At 37.1% G+C, this 14,189-nt stretch overlaps 1 protein-coding gene across 3 annotated transcripts in view; it reads right to left on the reverse strand.

Moving 5' to 3' along the window:
• The window catches only part of L3mbtl4 (L3MBTL histone methyl-lysine binding protein 4), a 326,421-nt gene extending 312,445 nt beyond the window's left edge, over positions 1-13,976 (reverse strand). The window contains exons 1-4 of one of the 3 annotated variants that reach the window (XM_048806537.1): positions 13,635-13,976; positions 13,108-13,170; positions 12,008-12,110; positions 1,549-1,600 (exon numbers count right to left, since the gene is read on the reverse strand). In XM_048806537.1, coding sequence (XP_048662494.1) covers positions 1,549-1,600; positions 12,008-12,079 — 124 coding nt within the window. In that variant the 5' untranslated portion in view covers positions 12,080-12,110; positions 13,108-13,170; positions 13,635-13,976. Of the gene's footprint in view, positions 1-1,548; positions 1,601-12,007; positions 12,111-12,637; positions 12,902-13,107; positions 13,171-13,634 lie in introns of those variants that run through there. The other 2 variants (XM_048806538.1, XM_015482542.2) reach the window with 2 other exon arrangements.
• Positions 13,977-14,189: the final 213 nt, after the last annotated feature.

Below are 14,189 nucleotides of genomic sequence, written 5' to 3' on the forward strand. Positions count from 1 at the left end.
CATATGTCAGGAGAGAGTAAAATTATAAATATTAAAGACTCTTCGTTTGGTAACTGAACATTATTGACCTAAGTCTGATCTTTTTTTTCTACAGTGAATGCTTCAACCACAAAATAAAAGAACCTAAAACAACTTACAATAATGTTAAAATACAGCTGCATGGTAGACAACAACATCGTAAATCACCACCTTTTTCTGAGAAGAAAAAAATTATTTTAAAAAGCCCCTACCATTAGGGCAAGGTACAGTCCAAATTTATTTCTAAAATTCCAGTGTTGCATAACTGAAGTATATTTCAAAAGAGCTAAACATCAAGTTACATAATTATCAAACTACTGCATCCTATTTTGCTTTTTCAGCAAAGAACATGACAGGCCTGGGGTGGCAGCCAGAGAAGACAAGAAATTTAAAATAGCATACAGTGTTTGGTTGTAATAGAAAACAACTTTATTTTAAGTATCATTTAGGTGGTAGGTCACAAATTTTTAATATGTTCCAGGGCTAAGAAATATAAGGTGGTCTTTTAAAATTTAAATTACTGTTTGTCATTTTTCAAAGTACTTTCAGATGTTTTCAATACTTAAAAACAAATAAAATGGAAGACTTATTACTCAACAAATGTTTAAGGTACTTCTAAAAGTTTATTAGAGGAGCATTATCAAATTTATCTGTCTCCTTCCCACTGAGAATAGCACAAATATTGCTGGACATTCAACTACATTTACAGAAAATTTAATAACAATTCTCTGCTTGGATGCAAAATATTACAAAATAATGTGGAATATATATTCCAGTGAAGTAGCATCTTCATTTATTGATTTAAAGTTTCAGAGAATCTGTCAAATGCTAAAAGGCTATTGTCTGAAACCCACTGATATATTGATAACTATAATGAGGAATATTCATTTTAGAGTAAAAGTACATCTCCTCTAAAGCATGGCTTTCATCAAAGAGTACAAATGTCATCATTTTAAGAGTAAACAAAGGTGAGGAAACCTTCAGCCAAGAGTTGCAAATAAACTCAACAGCATCTCTTATTTTCTTGTTCACAGAGAGAGTTTACAAACTACAAATTTTCTTTAAAGTTTTTTTTAAAGCTTAGTAAATGAGATACCACTAATTCCCCTTGCTTGAGGGCTGGGGAAGACAGGCTTTTGCTTCACTGCTACAAGGAACAGAATCCGGTCTTATTGTTTTGGAAGACTTTCAGTGATATTTACCAAAGTTTTAAACTTATCCTTCAACTGAAGAACTCCTCTTCTTGAAATTTCTCTCAATGAAATAAGAATGCACATTTAATTTGAGTATATCTTGGTCCTTGTGGCATTATTTATATGTGGTGAAAAGTTGGAAATAATATATACTCTCTTCATGTATATATTTGAAAATCACAGATGGCACTGATGAATTCTGCAGAACAATACGTAATATGTTGTAATAATTGGGATAAAGAGTCTTATATATATAAATTAATAAGACTAAAATAACTAAAGCAACCTAATAAAAATTTCATTGTGCACTAAAACTGTAACCAATGGTGATAATTACCATGACTCAAAAGGGTTGTGCCGGTCCCCCGCTTCTCCTCTTCAACTTGCTCCTGGAAAACAGAAAACATGGGTTAGATTATATTTCTAGATAACTGCTTGAAACTAATGATTCTGTTTTCAGGAAGCAAAGCCATGAAGATCTCTGTTAGTGAGGGGAAAATACACAGTAGCCAGTACTTTCTGGGTGCAGGGTCTTATACAACAATCCACATGGTCATGGGAGGAATCCTTTACTACTGTCTTAATTGTTCATTGGCTAAAATACAAGAGAAAGTTTACCTCAACAGCAGCTAATATGGAAGTGAACATAGATGTCCTCACAAACTGGATCCCTGGACCTGATAGCCACACTGAAGGTAAATGACAGAAGAGGCTTGTTCTCAGCCCAAGTCAAGCTCTCCATCCTACTTTGCTTTTACCCTATCTTTCTGCACTTTTGTAATGCTCTGTTAAGATGATAATATCTATGACAATGTCCTTTGCAGAAAGGAAAAGTGATTTCAAAGTTTCCTGCAAAGAAGCCACAGTTCAGGTATGGCAAACAGGATAAGCATAAGCAATAAGCATGTCATAGAACCCATCTCTAGGTCAAGTGCTCCACCAGGCAGAACACACTGACCACAGCTCTTGAAGCTTATTTTGCTAATTTATTTTACTAATTTATTTCGTTTTTTGAGTTCATGTGGTTCAAGATATAGTTATAAATAGGTACACAGATAATATTATACATACAGAAGATATAGTGAAAATGTTCCCCCTGCCCTCCCACATCTGACCAATTCTTAATATTCCTACTCTCATAATCATTGTGATTGGTTTATAATATATCATTGGAAAGTTTTCTTCATAAAAATACAATGAAACATAAATATATAGCCTCATTTTCTTGCCATAATACACAAAAGATAACATTTCATAGTATTGTTTTCTACCTGTCTTTTTACTTAAAATACCTGAGTGATATTTCCCTCCCAGGCAGATTTATAAAGGGTGTTTTCATCCTTGTCTAATACCTGCATGGTATAAATAGATATGTCAGGATTTACTTTAGATGTAACCAGTTTAGGGTGTAACCAGTCATTTTTTTTCTTTTTCAATTATACACTATTGCGGTAGAAAACCTGAATATGTGCAGTATTACGCACATGCCAGGTTATCTGTAGAGTGACTGCAGAGTGGCACTGCCATGTCAAAGGAGACATGCATCTCTATGTTGCTAGATACTATCAAGTCAAACCACACCTCGGAAGCTCCGCTTCATGGGTGACAAGCTTGATCGGTGTCTGTTTCCCCACAGTCATGTAAATAGGGTGTGTTATCAAAGTCTAGGATTTTTTAACAAGATGACAGGTCAAAACTGAAATTTCATTATAGCTGTCATTTGCATTTGCTTCATTATGCAGAGGCTGAAGATCACATTATATATTTAAAAGCATTTGTATTTCCTTTTCTATACAATGTCTCTTTTTATCATTGTTCTATTTTTCCGTTGAAATGATTACCCAACTTCTGGTCTTGATAAATCAGAAAGATGAGTCCTTTGTCTATGATATGATATAAATTACTTATTTTCCTAGTACGTAAGTTCTTTTTTTCACTTTCCTTATGGTATTTTTTAATATAAATGCAGAATATTTGTTGTTTGTTTTAAGAAATTATCAAACTTTTCTTTCATGGCTTGTAGATTTGAGTAAAAGTAAAACAAGCCTTTCCACACCGAGATTATAAAATCTTTCCCCTTTTCTTTATGACCACTACACTGTGGTTCATGTCATATAGTTAAATCTTTGATAGGTAGAGTCAGGATATGAAGTAAAGACAACAGACTTTAGCATAGATAGCTCCCCACTTGACCCAACACCACTTACTTAATATCTTCCTTCTGCAGTCAGTCTAAGATCTGTGCATTTCACACTGAACTCCCAAGTATATTCAATGCTATTTCTGGCTTTCTGACCTGTCTATTCAGTCTGTCAGTCAATTCATGTTCCAGTACTATAGTATTTTAATTGCCAAAGCCTTATATTTTCATATGCTTCTTAGGCTACCTAGTACTTTGTACAGAATAAGAGATTTCTTTTTTTGTACAAATTTTTGGGTCCGACAGCCAAAGGTTCAAATACCAACTCCACCCCTTACTAGCTGGATGATGTTGAGCAAAATATTTATTTAGCCTCCATAGTTTCCTAATCTGTGACTTGGGAGATTAATAATATCTCCTTTACAAGACTGTTTAAGGATTAGCGACCCAAGTAAAGTCCTTATAACAATACATGGACATGGCAGACTCTCAATTAATGGTAACCATCACAGTTATTTTGCCAGTTTTCAAATTGCAAAGAATGTATCAGGGACTTAATAAAAACTAAACCAGCCTACCCTGGCTACTTTTGTTTACCACCTAAATAAGCACAGCACAAATTACAAAATCTCTCATGAAAGAAGCATTCTGAGGGGAAGTAAGCAAGATCTTGAAATCCTAACTAAATCAATTACTCATTTCAAAAAATATTTCTGGGAAATTACTATATGCCAAGAACTGCAGTGGTCTTTGAAAATGTGAATAAACCACAATGTCCAGTGTTGATCAGGGTCTCCCTGTATTGAATGACTGGCAACAGAGTGACAGAATGTGCTTATCTGGCTGCCCCTCCTCCCTAGACGGTCATGTCACTGCACTCTCCCATCCTCCCTGCACACACCAGGCCCTCCTTTGAGTGCCCTACTTGTGTCTCTCCATGCCATGTGCAGCCTTCACTGCCACTTCCCTGAAGTCCCTATCCACCACTGCCTGCCTCATTCTACAAACGCCACACCAGCTGGGCACTCTCAGACTCACCAACACAACCATCAGTGAATTTCTGTTTTCTTCCATCAAATTCCTGTGATACAAGCCCACTATGCTATTAGAGGGTCTCTGAGAACTGTGGTAGCCTCTAGAAGATTACAGACAATGGCCTCTGCTTAACATTTAGAAAGGAAACAGGGATCTGAGTACTAGAGTCACAAGAAACAAAATCGGCCAACAAGCACAGGAGCCTAGATGTGGATACTGAGCCCCAAACTGGAAGTCAGCCTCAGGACCACTGATTTCACCCTCAGACTCTGAGCAAGATAAGCTATGCCTGGACTTCCCAGAAACTGGAATAAAATAAATGAGTGCTTTAAGCTGCTAAGTTTGTGTCAATTCATTATGCAACAATAGAAAATCGAAACTCTCCTACTTAGTCTTTAGAATTCCTCTCAGCAAGCTTTATGTGATCCTCCCTCCTCCCCGTCTGCCCAGAGTAATCTGGGAACATGTGGAAGCATAGAAATACCTTACAGAAATCTATTGGTGGGCCTACCACACTGCACTACAATCATTAGTTTTATTCATCTCTCCCATTTTGGTGAGCAGGCAGTATGGCTTAAATGTCTTTCATCCCCTAAACAGAGCTTGGCACCTAGTGTAGTTCAGCAATATTTGCTAAGTGAAAGCACAAAGGCAATATTCGAGAACAGTACTTTTCTGCCTGACAGATTTCAAAACCAAAGTTAATGATGGGTACCTCTATGCAATTAATAAAGCAGGCCTCTCACATTCTAACATGCACGTGAATCACCTGGGGATCCTGTTAAAATGCAGATCTTGACTACTAGGTCTTAGATTATGGATTTCCACAAGCTCCCTGCAGATGCCATTGCCACATATCAGTGGCAAGCCTTTCTGCTCTCTTCCAGGACAGAGTGGGAGTGAAGATGGTAGTCACTCAATCACATCTACCCTCATTCTGCTGTGTGGGATGAACTCTTGAATCAGGGCTAATTTTCTATGGTAGCTCTTTACATCAAATTCATCCATCTTTATTCAGTCAATACATGGGAAATCCATATAATTCAAAACAACGAAACTCTCTACAGCAAAACTGAAACAGTAACAAGAAACAGCATTCAAGAGTTGATTATGCTCACACAACAGCCACTGAAGCACTTTTATAATCACTGTTTCATTGAAAAATAAAAAGAAATATGTAATATGCTATCTGTCACTCAGCTAATGGATTATGATACTTGATTCATACTTCCTTATTTGCTATTGAAATTCTGACTAGAAAGTGGAAAAAAAAAAACACTCCCCACCAAAATAACTTTTCCCTTCACTTCAGATTTAAATTACCCAGGTTTCCTGTGTCTGTATGTTCATTAGGTGGATCAATGTTATGGATATGCAGACACACACATATACATACAAAAGATTATGATTTTGAATATCTATATAAGTATATATTTCTCTTATGATATATTGACTTCATTGTGGATGGGTAATGAATATTTAACCAAGGGGTATTCTACCACTGAGCTATGCCCTCAGGCTTTTTAAATTTTTATTTTGAGATAGGTCTTGCTAAGTTGCCCAGCCTGCCCTGGAACTTGTAGTCCTCCTGCTTCAGCTTCTGGAGTAGCTAGGATTACAGGTGTATGCCATTTCATACAGTTTTACACTTTAAACAATTTTCCAAACAGAAAACTATTTAATATCACATGAAATAGTAGGAAAAATGTTGAATTTTGCGCCAGGATAAATCCTGAGGTAAAATCCTAGCACCACCAATAAAGAGCTATTTAAATCTGAACACATGATACAAATGCTCTTAACCTGATTTTTCTGATTTGTTAAAACAAAGACATTGGACTAAATATTCTCCAAAGTTCCTACTAGCATTATATGCTTCTATCTGAAATAATTAATTATTTCATAAAGGTAATATGTCTATAATGCTACTAATTAATAAAGAATGAATTTTCAAAAACAGAAGGAAAAATGAGCATTTTACTTTATTTTCCCAGACAGAAGACATAAGGAAATCAATATGAACTGAGAAAAATAAAACCACCATTGTGATTTCCCAGGTTTCAAACCTTAGTTCTAAAACCTGAAAATAAAGCTTTAGGAAAGAAAATAATAATGTTCTCAAAAGGGGGTGTTAATGGTTGAAGGTACATAAAATAAGTCTTTGCAGTTGTGCACTCCCACTCATCAACTTCAAACCTGTTCCACAGGAAGAATGGATCATGAAGTGGGAAAACAACCAAAAAGGCTGGACATGCTGTCCCTCCTAATTAGTCCAATGTCTTTATTTTAACTTAGCATATTCACTGTCACATAGGAGTCCCTGGAGCTTTAGAGGATCCCTGAGAACCCTGCTGTCCCTACCCCAGAAGAACCTGACAACTGCCCCAAAGGCGACACATACCAGTTTCATAAACTAGGAAATGCCAGAATCCTATTTAATAACTTAAGTAGCAAACTACTATTTGAATTTTAACCTGTTGCTTTGTGGGTTTTTTTTTTTTATTTTTTTGGCTCTAATCCAATATCCAATGTGAAATACGATAAATGAAATTAGCCTTTTAGATAAAAATGTAGGAATTTATGGGATTTTTTCCCATTGCTCTACTGGAATAGTCAGAGACGAAAATGCTTCCATTTTGTCCAAATATTTGATAATATACCTATATCTCTGAATGAAATCTCCCTTAGAATTTGCTAACGCATATACAATGCTAAAGTAGCCTTATAAATATCACCTTCCAGTGGTTCCTCTGACTATAAAAGGATTCTATGGGCTGTTGCAAAATTACACCAGTCTCATGTATACTTCAAGATCAGACCAAGGCCCCAGTGACCTATCTTTTTCTGAAAGGTAACCATACCTTAGAGCACTAATGTGCTCCATAATTGTTTAGTCACACTGTATTTGTCTATAGAAGTTAGCTCTCTTTTATTTAGCAAGATATTAAAATTCTTTAGAGAAATAAAAATATCTCATATCTCTATTCCAAATTTATAACTCAATATTTAAACATTGATTTGCTGATTTTAGAAGGTTCAGAGAGAGAATGAGAACTAACATTTCTTTAATGTCAGATATTGCATACACACAATAGGAAGCCATATATTTTATTCCTGTACAGTCAAATAAAACATTCTTTTTATTTGTTAAATTGCACTTTTATGAAGGAAATTTGAAATTTTAAAGCCTATATAATGTTTGGGGGTTTTGTGCCCAGAACACCCACATACACACTAAACATCTATAAAATTACTATAAAAAAATGTTGTTTCCCCAATTACTATCTGCCTACACTATGCTAGTCAATTCTAATGGAGGTGGGTGGAAAAAAGCTAGGAAAGGGCACCCAAAATGACACTGATCTTTGTGCTGGATGCTGCACAAAGGCATAATATGTCAAGGAGTTTCAAAGAATACTTTCTTCAAAGGTATTCTTTCTTGCCATAGGACAGCATTAAGGAGACCAGTTCCAGAAACAAAAGTTCACGTGCACAGAAATGAAATGAGTGAGCAAAGATATGAGACGAGTAATAAAACCCAGGGAAAAGCAGCACTCTGGCAGATACTGTTAGGGAGAAGATAAACTAGGGTGACCTCTCTGCAGGATGATCTTGAATGGTTAATCCATACTTTCAATTTTAAATCCTCTGATAAGGTTTTATCTGTGAATCAACTGCAAAGGTATTCCCAGATCAAAAAGACATATGAATATGAAAACTAGTTGTAATGTGGTGTTTAACCACAAAAATAAAAATAACCCAAATCCTCATAGTAAAGAACTATTTAAAAATTATGATATATTCACAGAATGAACATTGTGTACCACCAAAAAAGAAGGTGCACATCTCCAAGATACATGTAATAATAGCAAAAAAGGCAATACAGAAAATGTGTAGGATATGAGCCCACTTGGGATATGTATTGTGTGATGTGTATGTTTATGTGCATAGCAGGTGTGGGTTTTTAACTTTCTCTTTTGTTATTGTGTGCTATAGATATAAAAGAAATGATCAACAGTGGTCCTGTGGTCCCACTTTCACAAAAATCCTTGGCAGGTTAGTACACATTTGATTGGGTATGGTGGAGAATTTACATCTCATTTCAATACCTGACTGTACTATTTGATTTTTTTAACCAAATGATTGGGTTGTTTGTTTTGGTTTTGGTTTGGTTTGGTTTTTGGTACTAGGAATAGAACTCAGGGGTGCTTAACCATTGAGCCACATCCCTGTCTCTTTTTATTTTTTAATTTTGAGACAGGGTCTCATGAAGTTGTTTACAGTCTCACTAAGTTGTTGAGGCTGGCTTCAAACCTACAACCCTCCTGCTTCAGCCTCCCAAGCCACTGGGATTACAGGCATGTGACACCGCACTGGCATATAACTGTATTTTGAAAAGTATAAATAAATATTTTTAAAATTCTATTCAGAGATACTTAGAAAATATTAATCCAGGAAAACATTCACTGACAGATACTATTAGCATCTAGAAATTATTGGATATTGAAAAAATTAAATTACTGTCTCAGAAGCAGATGTTTAGGAATGTCCAACTGTGCATTTGCTTGATGCTTTATACACTTAATCTGCCAGTGGGCTTTTACTTGGTTGATAGGAAATGCTACTTATAAAATCCGAAGTGAACACAAAAAGCAAAGGATTTTATTTATATTTTAAGGAACCTAGAAATATCCAAGCATGACTGGCTCCTCTCTCCATAGTGAATATAGATAGCCCCTGATGTGAGCTAGCTCAACTGTTGAATTCAACTGATGAAAATGAGTACTGTAACTAGCAATGAGCCTCAAAGTGACTGTGCAATGTGAAACTCATTTTCAATGTGCACCTTTTAATTATCCCATGAGAATATCTGTTAAAATAACAATGTGATCCAAACACCTTAAAATTTAAATTGTAATATGGTCTTTTGAAAAATAATTTTCATGCTATTAATCCAAGAAATTCATTTGCCTAAAAATCCCATTAGACACTAAGAATATTACTTAACAGATACTATCAGAAATCCAACTATTCAGGGCCCCACGCTAAAGCACACCTGTCAGCACTTTTTAAATTCAAAAAATGGGAAAATCCTACTTTAGGGCAGGAATAATGGTAGACACATCAGGATTAAGTTAGAAACTGAGTTGGAATTTAAGAGAAAATGGGCATTTGTACTAAAGCTAACAGACAGAAAGTTAATATCAAGGTTATAGAACAAGAATACTGAGAGAAAGTGATAATCTTAGCAGTTTAAAGACAAATGACACTGATTTAAAGACCTAAATATTTTTGAAAGAGAGGAGGTGTTCTCAAATGTTAAACTAAAATAATATAGAAAAATGAAGGAGCCAGAATTGATAATTGCATTTCACCATACAACCGTTAATCATCACACCCTGTTTTTTCAGTCCAGAAACTGGTTGATGACCTTTCATCATGAAATAGTTGCATGGTATAGTTCTGTTGCTCATGTCACTAAAAAGGTCAAAAGAACAGCAATGTATTCACCAGTGGCATATGAATACCCATTTTTTCCTCCAGCATTGCAAGCACTGAGCCCAGAATTCTCAGTGAATGTGAACTGTCAGTCAATTTGTATGGTTTGTTTAGAGTGCTGCAGTACTAAAAGTGTTGTCACTCAACCAAATGAAGAGCCACAGGCTCAAGGAGAGCACGTGGGCAAGTAAAGGTGCCTGAGTAAGTCACATGATATAATAAGACTCACATCTTCCCACCACAGCTAAGCTGTACAGTTCATCTGCTGATGATACATTAATATATGAAGCATTTCTTTCTGATTATGGATAAACATAAAACTATTCTGCAGGCTTCAAGCTGAAAATGATTATGTTCACTGTAGAGCATGGAAATAGAACTTTGAGTGAAAAGGTTTTTTTGGGTTTTTTAAAAGCTTCACGCAATGATTGCATCCCACTTTTTTTGCAAAAAAAGGCATACAATCTGCAATTATTATGCAATGAAATGTATTTCACTATAATACTCTTAGAAGATGCATGATGCATGATGCACGATGCACAATGCAGATCTATACCCTAGGACAATAGTTCTCAAAAAACAGCAGGTATGCACTGGTGATGTGGCTCAAGCGGTAGCGCGCTCGCCTGGCATGCTTGCGGCCTGGGTTCAATCCTCAGCACCACATACAAACAAAGATGTTGTGTCCGCCAATAACTAAAAAAAAAATAAATATTAAAAAAATTCTCTCTATCTATCTCTCTCTGTATCTCTCTCTCTCTCTCTTTAAAAAAAAAAAACAGCAGGTACCAGAATCACTCATTCTAACAAACCCCCAGGATATGCTGGTGCTGTTGTCTGGGGACCACAGGAGTAACTGAACACATCAACTCCTCATATTCTGTCTCTTCAGAAGGCACACGACACAGCAAACCAAAGGCACTGAAAAAAAAATGGCATCCTTACAAAGCATCAGAAAGGCAAAATGCTGAGTAGGTCTGGTCCAAGTGACCTCTTAAACAGCCAGTGTTCTCTGCAGTACATCTGGAGCACTAACTATCCTGGCATTGATCTAAAGATGCAACCACCAAGGGAGCTAGGCTCAGCTCTATCCTGATCATCCTACCTCACAACAAGGCTGATCCCAAGGAAACAGCTCTTAAGCTTGTTACCAAATTATAATTAACATCTTAAAACTAAGCTCACACCAAACCAGTACTTATGTCTAGGGTTCATCCAACCACACCAAACCTGGCACTGAGCCACAAAATGTCCTCCTTTACATCACTTCACCAAGCATAACGTCTAAATATACAACCAGAGACCACATGAAGACCCCCAAACCCAAATAAATGATGAGAGCCCAGGAAGAAACACAATTGAGGATGCTGTTAATTGTCTACTATCCCAAAAATGGCCACCAGAGATGTCTCTGGGCCATACTGACAACTTTTAAATTCCCAGAAATAGATAAAGATGTCTCAAGGAAACAGCACAGGGAAGGGAACTAGATACACGATGAACATTATACTTTCTAGGTGTCTATAAGTTGCTGTAAAGGGTTTTTTAGGTGTGATTAGCATCTAATTAAGTAGACTTTGAGAAAAGCAAACTACCCTCCATAGTGTGGGTCAGTCTCATTCAACCAGCGGAAAGCCATAAGAAAAAACATTTAGGCCCTAGAGAAAGAAAAAAACTCTACCCCCAGACTGATAGGGGACTCAAGTCCACAATGCCACCTCTTCTCTGAGCCTCCAGCCTGCCCTGCAGATTTTGTTGGCCCCCAAAACTGCATGAGCCAATTCCTTAAAATAATTCTACATACAGGTGATAGATGACAGACAGACAGATATTCTATTGGTTCTATTGAAGAACCCTAATAAAACCACCTACAGTTCATAGTCTCCATTCCCCTATTTGATAATGATCAACCGATCTTCTTTCACCTTTAAAATTAAGATTACCTTTTTAAATGTACCAAACTTTAATGATACTATAGAGTTACATGAAAACTCAACTGCAGCAAGTAGTTTTAAGTGACTGAAAATACTGCTCAATTATGGTTATATGAGCTGCACCATTCCACAGAGCTTTTCAACAGTGACTGCAGACTGTGAGGAAGGGCCAGGAGACAACATCTCACCAAGCATCCATCCTGATCCAAGTGCTCTTTGGAATCCATGCCAAGCTTTCTCTTCCTGTTGGGCTGTTTCATTGCCACTTCAGCACTTCTTAGCAGCGTTCTTCTACAAAAGAAAGCCACATGAAAAGTTAGGGGAATACCGCCCCTTCAGAATTACAAAGCAAATTAAAAAATATGCCGCTATAGTTCCGATATGGTGTGAATATCCCCAAGGGTTCATGTGTTGAAGCTTGGTCCCCAGTGTGGCAATGTTGAGAGGTGATGGGACCTTCAAAAGGGAGACCTAGTGGAGTCACTGCCTTTGAAAAGGATCAACATATTTCTCCTGCGATCCCAGTTAGTTCCCAACAGAGTACCTATTTTATATATATAAAACCAAGCTGGGTGGAGATGCACACCTGTAATCCGAGCAACTTAGGAGGCTGGGGCAATGGGATCACAACTTTAAGGCCAGCTTCAGCAATTGAATGAGATCCTAAGCAACTTAGCAAGATCCTGTCTCAAAATTTTATAAAATGTGGCTCTGTGGTTAAGCACCACTGGATTCAATTCCCAGTACAAAAAAAAAAAAAGAAGAAGAAGAAGAAAAGAAAAGAAAACAAGCCTGGCCATTCCAGCTTCTGGACTTACTGTGCAGTCTCTTCCCTCACATGCGTATTCCCACAATTGTGATTCCATCTGCCATGTGGTCTTCAACAGAACCAAGGTGATGTAGTCATCATGCCCTTGAACCTCCAAAACTATGAGCTAAATAAACCTCTTTTTAAAAATAAATACACTTTTTCAGGTATTTTGTTATAGTAACAAAAACTGACTAATACACATATTTCCAATTATACTTCTTATAATTGGTTATTATAAGTAACCTGATTATGAGCTGACAAAAATTTCATTATTTGTTTTATAATAATAAAATCATGTGACAGAGATGGATTTCCTATCTCATCTAGAATAAATATAACAAAGAAACTAGATTTTAATGCCTTGGGTTTTATCTGTAGTAAGAGTTTTGGAGGGGGGTCATATTGGGTTTTTCGGTTTGTTTGTTTTGCTAATGATCAGTAAGGATTCACTGCAATCTGTAGAGTCTCTGTACTCACAGAGTCTGTCCTTCAGGAATGGTAAGACGTTTGTTTTAATCATGCAAAGCATAGCACAGCAATCTGAAACAGATAAAATAAGATAAAAAAAGTTACCAATTTGATTTATAATGACTGCTCTTCACAATATTACTAAAGAGTTGTCCAGGTTCTTTGAATAGTTATTGGAATAACAGTTTTACAAAGCAGGCTGACCATTTTGGAGAACCAATAAGTAGTACTATGAGTACTGACATTTAAAACCCATTCATTTTGAATGATTCTAACAATGTATATATAATTTTTTTTTTAATTTAACAAGCCTTAAATTATAAATATCCCTCATGTCTGACAACCAGTAACACTGTGAACGTCTACACAAATCAACAGCTTAGGCTTGGTGCCTTTAGTAAAGTATTCTTGCATGAGGATACACAACAAGCCTAGCCCAGCCTGGCTTGAATTTCACAATAAATAACACCCCATAGCTTGTCAAAAAGAAATCATGTCGAACATGGCGGCGGGCATGGATATATCAAGTCTCTGACCTCTTCAGCTGTGCGGGCACAGGGAGTCTTAAACCGACGAAATGCTGTTTGCTCTGGATCACTAGGCAATGCTGAGTTGACGTGGATCTGGGGCGAACAGTCTGCACCTCTCAGAACACACACCGAACCTGGAGCGGCTGAATTCAGGCTCCTGTTCGCCTGCGTCTTGCAGACAAACCGCTGTGACTCAATGCTAAATGATCCCAATGAAACAACTTGTCGGCTTTTCCTGATCCTGCGGAGGTTAATACCAACTGAGCCTTCATAGGCAGTGGCCACAGGATGGAGACGAGGCTTGGGAGACCGTTGCATCGGTCACCTGGCAAAGGGAACGAACTGTCACCATTCGCATGGGATAGCACCATGGCAGAGAACTGACATCACCAGAATGCAGCGGAGGAGATAACTTCATTGAAACCGTCGGCGGCAGGTGTGTAACCCCCTAGCCCTCCCTCTCCACAAAGCGGGGAAACCTCAAGGGCCCCTCCCAGCTTTCCCATGAGCGCGAAAGTCATACCAAGGGAATCAGGAGTGGCACAAGATCCCAGCTGACAA

This window comes from Marmota marmota, unplaced genomic scaffold (genome assembly GCF_001458135.2).
Source record: "Marmota marmota marmota unplaced genomic scaffold, marMar, whole genome shotgun sequence".
NCBI classification, from domain to species: Eukaryota; Metazoa; Chordata; class Mammalia; order Rodentia; family Sciuridae; genus Marmota; species Marmota marmota.